The sequence below is a fragment of the Penaeus vannamei genome, chromosome 42, assembly GCF_042767895.1.
Source record: "Penaeus vannamei isolate JL-2024 chromosome 42, ASM4276789v1, whole genome shotgun sequence".
Classification (NCBI taxonomy): Eukaryota; Metazoa; Arthropoda; class Malacostraca; order Decapoda; family Penaeidae; genus Penaeus; species Penaeus vannamei.
The window spans coordinates 2,592,477-2,602,476 of NC_091590.1; the positions used below are offsets into that span (position 1 = coordinate 2,592,477).

At 35.9% G+C, this 10,000-nt stretch overlaps 2 protein-coding genes across 3 annotated transcripts in view; one reads left to right on the forward strand and one right to left on the reverse strand.

Moving 5' to 3' along the window:
- The window catches only part of mRpL9 (mitochondrial ribosomal protein L9), a 6,055-nt gene extending 1,188 nt beyond the window's left edge, over positions 1–4,867 (forward strand). The window contains exons 2-6 of the mRNA XM_027375097.2: positions 637–777; positions 2,202–2,361; positions 2,699–2,868; positions 3,739–3,939; positions 4,541–4,867. Coding sequence (XP_027230898.2) covers positions 637–777; positions 2,202–2,361; positions 2,699–2,868; positions 3,739–3,939; positions 4,541–4,741 — 873 coding nt within the window. The 3' untranslated portion in view covers positions 4,742–4,867. The remainder of the gene's footprint in view (positions 1–636; positions 778–2,201; positions 2,362–2,698; positions 2,869–3,738; positions 3,940–4,540) is intronic.
- A 504-nt stretch (positions 4,868–5,371) lies between these two features.
- Positions 5,372–10,000, reverse strand: part of LOC113822568 (uncharacterized) — a 5,467-nt gene continuing 838 nt past the window's right edge. Inside the window, exons 1-4 of one of the 2 annotated variants that reach the window (XM_027375106.2) lie at positions 7,038–7,179; positions 6,315–6,444; positions 5,961–6,046; positions 5,372–5,673 (exon numbers count right to left, since the gene is read on the reverse strand). In XM_027375106.2, coding sequence (XP_027230907.2) covers positions 5,497–5,673; positions 5,961–6,046; positions 6,315–6,444 — 393 coding nt within the window. In that variant the 5' untranslated portion in view covers positions 7,038–7,179 and the 3' untranslated portion in view covers positions 5,372–5,496. Of the gene's footprint in view, positions 5,674–5,960; positions 6,047–6,314; positions 6,445–7,037; positions 7,180–10,000 lie in introns of those variants that run through there. The other variant, XM_070118574.1, reaches the window with a different exon arrangement.

A 10,000-nucleotide genomic window follows, 5' to 3' on the forward strand; every position in this document is an offset into this window, starting at 1 on the left:
TGCATGCATATATTTTCATTTTAAAGCACGAATATCTATATATTTTAGATTATTCATAATTATTCATACTTATTAATACATCAATATTTACATTGAAATTTAAGCTAAAATACAAGTAAAAAGTAAAACCAAAAGCTTTGACCATGGATTCTCATTTGACAAATGTTTATAAACAAACTTATCGCCGCCAGCTTCAAGTTGAAACCCCATATCCTGTGAATATTTGAAATGTGGAATTCTGAAGCAATTTACTCCCTCCCAGAAAAAAGTTAGAACTTGGAAAACATGAAAGAATAGCAAGAGTTTGCGAGAAAATTGTGGGATCCATAACGAGTTTCTGCGGTCACAATTTGTTTTGATGCCTCGATTCCATTGGACATAGCCGATGGTTCATTTTGCAGTGATTCCAGCAAAATTTATTGGTAGTCTGGCTGTACCTTAAATTGCCAGGAAGATCTACAAGCTGTCTTGCCAGAATATATGGACTGGGAATTTATTGTCAGATTAACTAAATCCAACTAAACCCCAAACTCAACCCCACCTCATATAGACTGATTTTGATAATAAAAGGAAGGCCAAGGTTATACTATTCTGCCCTGCCCTGATCTGTAAAATAATGAAACTGTTATCTTTCAGATGTTGCGCTCCTTAGCTCAGGGTTTGGCGCAGCTGCACTTGCACAGCACGGGGTCCGCCTTATCACGAGTTGCAACCAGGACCTTGCCAGTACAAGAGTTAGAAGCAGTAATCCCAGCTGGGTACTTTATTCAAGCCAGGGTAAAATCTGAATTTTATTTTTGTTTTTCATAATCTGAATTTCGTTATATTTGAGTTGAATTCAGTGTGATTTTTTCTTTTTTGTCTAAGAAAAGTGATCTTTCTCTTTGTAGTGTAAAGACTATTGTGTGAATTGTTATGGATATGATATGTAGTGTAAAATCCATGGTTGTCTTATGATCAGATTTCATTGCAAAAAGAGCTGATGTATGAACATCAAGTGAATATAACATCAAACAGAACATTAGATAATTAAGCAATTGATACAGGAATGTTTTGGAAAGCATTTGACTTGGAAGTGTGGTGTAACAGTGAAATATTTCTCTCATCAGAATAACCTTGCCCTGTGCTTACTGTATCAAACTTGCCATAGTACCTGTTACACTTTGCTTCATGTTCAGGGCAAGTTGTAAAGTTCTGATCTTAAACCCAAGCCGCTGGGCATGGCATGTATATACATGCCATTGCCCATTGTGCGTGTTGAATTTAGTAATTGTTTTTAGATATAAGTGGCTCTACAAGTACTAAATCACCAGTGAGCCAATTACGCAAACTACCTGTCACCTGTTTACTCTTTTCCTTGATTTTCGATACTTTGTTCTAAAGTGACCACTAGATGATACATTAAACTGCAGCAGCTGCTATGGGTCCAAGTGTGCACATGGAATTGAGCATGCCTATTTCCCTTTTCAGTTCACTGTCATGCTAACAGAAATACTCTTCACTTTACTATGGGGTTTATTGATGCACAAGAAATTAAGGCACATCAAAGGGCGACAGAACATGGGGCAAAATCTTAGTCAGTCACTTTGCATGTGGGAGAACAAGGGGAGAGGTTGGGAGTGTGTCCTCTTGAGGTGAGAGTCCCTGGAGATCTATACTTTGTGAGATGAGACATCCCTCTCCACACCAAAATTCCTGTGACACACAGTCATACAAATACATAACCACATAGTAATATGTTATGTCACCCTGACAGGGAATACTGTAGAATTATTGATTGATTTTAGGATTAATCTCCATTTGCGATGTCAGAGTCTAACTCTGTCTACTTCAGATTTGTTGACTTTTGATTTATGTAATTATTTGACTTCTTTTAAAAGATTTAGCTATCTTGAAATTCATTGTGATACCAAACACAGCAAAATTTATGGTTTTATTTAGTAGTATAGGTATACTGCAGTGACCCATAGTTTATGATATGTTTTTGCTAAGTGTCCAGTGTGCATATGATATTTCAGAGACCCCATCATGGACATTATATGACACAACTTCAGTAGTAGTCATAAAGATACAGGGAATGGATGCTATAACAGCAGTAGTATTGGATAATAAACAGTATTTTGGGGGGAGGGGGAGGGGCTTAGGTTGGGTTGTAAATGGTTACTTCAGTTTATAATTTGTTTTCATGTACTCCTTGGCAGACCACTTTCGTTCTTAAACGTAAGAAAAAAGTTGAGCTGCATAAGACAACTGGAAAGATGCGCCCCTTTAGGGCACGTCACTATCTTTACGAAATGGTGGAGGACACCAATGTGAGGAAGAAGGATCCAGTAAAGGTCATATTGACTAAACCGGTAGAAGGTAAGTCAGCCTTATGTGATATATTAGTAGGACTGTATAGGATACATCTTGATTATGAAATACATGTAGTATCTGAAAATGATGATTGGTTTATTATTTTTCTTATTTTTCTATGGTTAGGGTTACATGGATTTATGTAATGGTTAAGATGATACACCCAGAAGCAGATAGATTGCAGTACTGTAATTTGTTGATTAGTACCACTAAAGTTTCTTGAATGAATCTTAGATCTAAAAACAAAAAGTGTTTTAAAGTTTCTAAAATATGAGGATTGCACTATATCTAATTCATGGATTTGTAAGAACCTAAATGACATGTTTTGCTCCTCATTAAAAAGGTTTAGGATCAGTTGGAGATGTTGTAGAAGTGAAACCTCATCGAGCAAGAAACCATCTGCTTTTACCCGGTCTTGCTGTTTATGCATCGCCAGAGAACTTGGAAAAATACTCCAATCTCATCGAGACATCAGAGATTAAAGATCAGCCCTCATCTCCTTTTGCTTTGAGAGTGAGTTGAGTAGCATTTAAAAAAGAAAATTATTTATGTCTTTTTTGCCCAGGGATTACTTTAGTTGAGAATTGGGGGTGTAGGTGGTCACAATTAATGACAGCATAAGGTATGGCTTTGTAAAGAAAAAGATGATTATGAAACACTTAACATCCCTTATCCCTTCAAAAGATGGCAAGGATCAGTCTTATGTGCACAAGGGATGGAAAGTTTTTTTTTTTTCTCTTCCTCTTTCTCATGTCTGCACAATAAAAACAAGCTGTTTCATCTGAGAATGTTTTACTTTGGATATTTATTACATTGATCATTTATTTTTTATTTATTTATTTATTTTTTATTTTTTTTTATTATTATTTTTTTTTTCATTTATTTATTTATTTATTTTTTGACAATCTTGCCAAGTATTGCTCTTTGTGCACCTTTAACTTGACCCTTTTGACAATGTGACTCCCCTATCGATGTCATGGAATTAAGCTGGAATTTCCCATTTTCTAATTACTTTAGACAAGTACATGTCATTTTGGTCTCATGGTTGTCCTAGATGACCTCCCACCTGAAGCTTACGTACTGGCTTAGTAGGGTTTTGGTCCAGGGAGAATAGTAGTTATCCCATAAGAACATTGGGCTATCAACACCTGAATTTGTTATGGACCTCAGGGTCCTTTTTGGGGGGAAACTTGTGATCAAGGGATTTAAACAGTATTTCCTATATGTTATCCTTTGAAGGTTAATAAGAAATTGTTTTAGTTTTGTCATTGACTAGGGATCAGAGAATAAGTATCCGTTTGATCAGTATAGTATCTTTATCTCAGTAAATATAGTAAAGCTTTTCACTTTGTTTATAAGCTCATAACTCTCAATATTTAACAGACTGCTGAACAACTTTCTACCCGTGTGATTTCCCTGAGCATGAACATGAAGAATCCGTGGCAAGTGGAACCCTGGCATGTACGCGTTGCTTTCCGCAAGGCTGGAATCATTGTTCCTGAGGAAGCTCTGACGCTTCCTGCCAAACCGATCACTGGCCCAGATCTTGATTTGCAGGACAAGGAGTTCCTTGTGAAAGTGAAGGTAATAGAGATATAAGATGTATTCAGTGTGTGTGTGTGTGTGTGTGTGTGTGTGTGTGTGTGTGTGTGTGTGTGTGTGTGTGTGTGTGTGTGTGTGTGTGTGTGTGTGTGTGTGTGTGTGTGTGCGTGCGTGCACGCGCGCGAGTTCGTGTGTGACTGTCTGTCCTGTCTGTCTCTCAATATGTTTTTCTGTGGAACAAGCACAAAAGCATATATGAGTAGATATTTGCATAAATACGATTGTTTGTTTCAAATGTGACTGTGTGGAATGTAAACAAATGGTATGGGTGTGTTAATATGTATTTGTAGAGGAATACTTGAACTGATTTATGTTTGGCCATGTTAAAGGGTGAGTCTTACCATATTGGTATATATGTTTTATTAGATGTATATTTGTACAAAAGTAGGCTAGTACACTTTAACAGGTATTTGTTATTTTTATTTCTTTATTTATTTACTGTGTCTAGCATTTACAAGGTATTATTGATGAATATCAGCTAGCGAGGAATAGTTTTAAAAGAATGTGAATAATACAAACGTCTGATCTTTAAAAGTTCCACATGCAACTGACAACCTTGCCTAAATATCCTCTTTACTGTCAGATCAATGACAAGGAGGAGGCGAATGTCCGATGCCGTATTAACCACTACTCAGTCAACCCTCGTGAACGTATACCTTGGAAGGCATTCCACTGGGAGCATGTGGCAGAACCAATCTTCCCAGAAGAGGCTGAGGAGTTAGATGCCCTTGCACGGAAGAATCGACACACGAGGTTCCCGGAACAAGAAGAAGCGACTATGTAAAAGGCTATGAGATTCAAGTTAAATGTGAATGTATTCTTTAGTATATATTATGTTGAACAATCATTGTGCTGAAGTGATTTGTATATGGACAACCACTCTGAATGTAAATAAGATTCATGAAATTTCTTTTTGTTTTATTTGTATCTATTTCTTCAAATTGACCTAAGAATATTAATTTCAGATTTGAAAATATTTTGTACCATATGAAAATATAAGCTCGCTAAAATGCAGTGTACCCTATATGACAGTAGAAGATGAATTGAAATTTGATTATCTTTATTCTTAGTGGGTCCCTTCGATGCTTTTATGAAAGTTGTCTTATGGATCTACAAAAGTATTAATTGATCAAATTGATTAATTGTCATTAATTTTTTTATATAAAAAATAAGATCACATAATTATCTAATTTGGAGAGAAATTTTCATAACCCCTTTATTTTTATTATATACTGTAAACTGTAGTGGCTGGCTATGTATTATTGCATTTTATCTTTGCTTTTCATGAGATGTTTGATACCCAGTTGCAAGAAATAATTTTAAAGTGAAATAATAGGTGACATGATCATAGTTTTTTGATATAGGCTTGTAATATGGGAGGCAGTAGGTAAATTTGGTGAACTGAAATTAGTCATTGTTTGGAAATTTATTTTAAAATCATGTGTGATCTGTCTTTCATTTAACATTGTGGAAGGCTGGAACTGTTATCCATTGAAGTTGCTCAGGCATTTTCCCTTGTAATATCCCAGAATCAGAATCTTAGCCGAATGGACAGCAGTTACTTCCCCAGTCGCCACCGAAGTCAATGCACACTCCTTCATTATTACATAATTTGCCTGTTTCCTCAATTTCATGTATCTGTTCAGGTGTTAGTTGCCAGTGAGTCCTTATCCAGTAGCGTAATTGGAGTGCCAGTATCAAAACCTGGGGTTCAGCCTGAGAAGAGAATATGAATAATTATGAAAAGAGAATTGTGTATTATGGGAGACAGTGTGGCAATATTATTCAATGCATGATTACTCAGAGGGAGTTATAACAGTACCTCTAAAGCTTTCAGGGAAGAGGAGAGGTCACGTGAAAACTTGTGAGTTCAGACTAGTTATGTCTGATAATACACAATATGACATCTGACAAAATGTTTTTTTTAATAAACAGGTAGGTAATTTCTTGTATATACTAGTAAGGAAAGAAGCTGAAATAGACTTTAAACAACTATCACTAACCAAGCGACCTTGAGATGCTTGACCAGGTATCATCAATTTATTAGAAACTTGGCCAGTAAGTGCCATATGAAGCACTGCAGTCCGCTCTGTCAAGAAGAATAGAAATGAGTATCAATAATAGAACCAAATGAAGAACAAAGGCTTGTGGCATGGTGTCGTGTATCATGTATAGAATATATACACTTGATACTGAATGTACGGGGGAGTTGTAAACTAAGGCAAGCCTAATACTGAATATCTAATAACTTATACCTGATTATTAAGCTTCAGGAAAAGAAGTTTTTTCTTTCTGATTAAAGAAAAAAAGAAAAAGAAAAAAAAAGATATTCCAATGCCACATGCATGTTGCCGTACCAGTTGGAGAAAGGGACTGGAAAAGTCTTGTCTGAGGAGAGTCCACGACTGAAAATGGAAAAGGTGCGGCACTGGCCACCCCTACCCCCACCACCACCAACACCACTGCCACCTGCACACTGGGCTTCATCTGAGGGAGGAAAATCGAGATAAAGTAAAGGGTGAACATACATGTGTACTTTGCACCATTCTCTGCTCGTGTTACCTAGGGTCTTGTTTGAGAGCCACATGCAAAATATAAAAATCCTGATAAAGATGATACTAATTTAGAATAATAAATATCAGAAAATTCAAATGGATAAGATGATAAAGCTACAAATATTGTAATATAGTATATATGCAGTGACAAGTAAAACAGTAAGAAAATGACATGCAAGTATTGTAAAATAAACAAAATAACTAAATAGATAATTGAAGTGATCAAGGTAATAAATGATGAAATATATATCTAATATGTCCAACACAAGAGCCTAGAAACTGACAATATGTATGCTTAAGTAAAAAAACAAAAAAAAAACTTGCTCATTCTGGAAAGCACTGGTTTGGTGAAGAATAGAACAGTATTAACAAAAATTTAAGAATGCGCATGTACTGCCTTATAACTTCTTGATAAGGAAAAATAGGGAAAAAAGTGTTTAAAAGCTCGAAACAATAAGAACAACAGCATGCTTCAAGATGTTAGCAATAACACATATATGATAAATTGAAACTTGCCAGACTTACCTTGATGTTGGAAGCAGAGGAGTATCACAAACAAATTGTATTAACTGATCAATTGTTCACAAGTCTTGGGTATTGAATGTGTTGACAATAATATTACAACCGTTGATATACACACACGTGGCTTTTTGTGTTGTTATTAGTGTGTTAAGCCTGTGTTTTTTGCTTTGCTGATAAGGACTGTGAGTGTGTGTGTGTGTGTGTGTGTGTGTGTGTGTGTGTGTGTGTGTGTGTGTGTGTGTGTGTGTGTGTGTGTGTGTGTGTGTGTGTGTGTGTGTGTGTGTGTGTGTGTGTGTGTGTGTGTGTGTGTTTGTGTGTGTCTGTGTGTGTGTGTGTGTCTGTCTGTGTGTATGTGTGCGTGTGCCTGTTCATGCGTGCATGTACTGCTTGTTGCAAAAACATGTAGCTAATCTCAAAACCTGAGTCATACGGAAATATATAGATGATGGTAAAACTAGAGATAGATAAGATAAATGTTCAATCCCAAAAAGACAGCAATATCCCCTGACATCTTTTGTCCATCCACGTGACCATATACACAAAGCGGCCACTTCCTCTCCCTCTAGGTAAAGAAAGGGTAATATCATATATGAACAAAGTATTTCTGCTTAGTGAGTCGTACGCAGAAGACCGGAAACTTTTACTTCCTGTGGGGTATATCTTATCTCTTTATTTCAACGTGTTTTTTTGTGTTTTATTATTTAATATCATGGGATTATTACGTACGTATCTTTCGGACTTGATAAGTTCGATGTGCTTTGCCAAGGGATTACCGGATTACAAATTGTGCGAATGTTTTGATAGGGATTATTATTATTATAATTATTGTTATTATTATCATTATTATTACTATCAATATCGTTACGATCATCATTTTTTATTTCTATTACTATTAGTATTATTGTTATTATCGTTTTATCAATATTATTATTGTTATTACTATCATTATAAATATTATTATTACCATTGGCTTAGTTATTGTCATTAACATTATCATCAATATAATATACATCACGGTTATTTCTATTATCCTTTCAAAATTTTCTTCATGATAAGGATACGATAATAATACCTACACATCTTAAGAATACAAATGAATAATAATAACAAGTTAAAACACGTCATAGGTTTCACAGGAAGAGGAAACAAACATGACCCTATTTGGCTGCATGAGAAACAGTCGGGAAAATTTTGACGCGGGACAGTGACGAACAAAAGAGTCTTTTAATGAATGAAGTCTCGAATCTATCTTATCCTTTACGAAAAGTTTGGTATGAAACGGAATAAAAAAAAAAAAAAATGGACAAAAGTTTTGGCCATTGATTGTACTGTACAATGGACTGTGAAGTAAGTAACGGGGAAGGTTAGGTCAGTAGCAGCTCGAGGTGTCGGCGTCTGATTCTATTTTTTGGAAAAAAAACAACAAATGGGGCTTATTTTGATGACGTCATAAAAGTTACGGATGCTTTGTGAATATGGTCGATCATTTTGGTCTTTTCAGTTTTCAAAAAGGATGGAAAATAATGATTTTGATTGTTATATTTTCATTGAACAATCTACAAAACAGAGGCTATGACACCTCGAGTTGCTGCTGATCTAGCTTTCCCCGTGAAAAAGTAACGTTGTATGTGGCATAAAGGAGTTAATGTATTTTTTTTTCTTCTTTCTTTTATTTATTTATTTATTTATTGCGAGTTTCGTCAACGAAGGTAGATTTTTTTTACTATAAGTCATTTCTAATCCTTTGGAAAATGGTATAATGAACTGGATTAACGTGATTCATATATTCTGGCGTTTTTACGATACCAGGTAAAAGATTAAGATAAGGCCTTTATATGGTTTTCGGTGGTTAGTCATGCTGTGAACTAATCGAGGATATTAACACTATTTCGACACTGACTTGCAACAGCTTTCTATAAAACATGTTTCCTTCAAGGCGCCCACGCAGAGGCGGGGCTTCCATGGTGTCACAGGCGGTCACCTGCCCCCCTGAAATCTGATTGGCCACCCCGTGTGCCCCCCCAATGGTCATTGACTCCTCGTAATGACCCCCTGTATATGTAATGTGGCGACCCCCCAGATTTATTGTTGTTACCCCCTGTGCCCCCCACCAGAAAGTTTTCTGGACCCGCCCTTGCGACCACGCATCTGCATATAGAAGAGACGTTGCATTTTACTGGCTCTTTTCCTTCATTTGTTATGAAACTAGAGTACATGTTTCCGGTTTGGCTCTTGCTATGCGTTGGCAATGTCCGGGAGAGGAAGTGGTTTGGAATACTGAAACCAAAAGATATTTTTTTTTATCCGTAGATTACGACTGTTTACAATTACATTCTTTCCTCCATTCAAATCCCTTTTCTATTACTGGGTTTAGCTGTTGTTATGAAACAAACTGCGACATCCGACAGTATTTATCCACAACTTCCATAACACTGCAACTGTGCAAGTCGAGGTCTATAAACAGACCTTGGTGAATTTCATTGATGTGAGAAAAGATGATTTTCGGGAAACTTAGGATAACTTATAGTATCATCTTCTGCAATAAATTCGTGTATTGATGAAAGCCAATGTTGCATATTTCAGGTTTTTACCGCTATCATCTTTTGTGTTAAATTCCCCTATTGATGAAAGGCAATATTGCATATATCAGGCTTTAACTGCTTCATAAATCTTTCTTGGCTACAGTGGAAGTTTGATCGGGTATATTCTTGTCTATGAACTATTTAATTTTCTTTTCCAGCAACTACCATAATTTGAGCTTACTATTTACTGAAATCTGATCATATTCCAAGCAGTCTTAACTTTCCTTCTTTATAATCTTTATAAAGTGAAGGTTTGACCTATGCTTGCAATGTGTCTTTGTTGACTGGACATCTTGAGGACTTTCCATGTTGCCATTCATGCAATTAAAGATAATGAAAGGTATAATTTGATATTTAGGTAAATTTTGATTAATATTTTCTCTG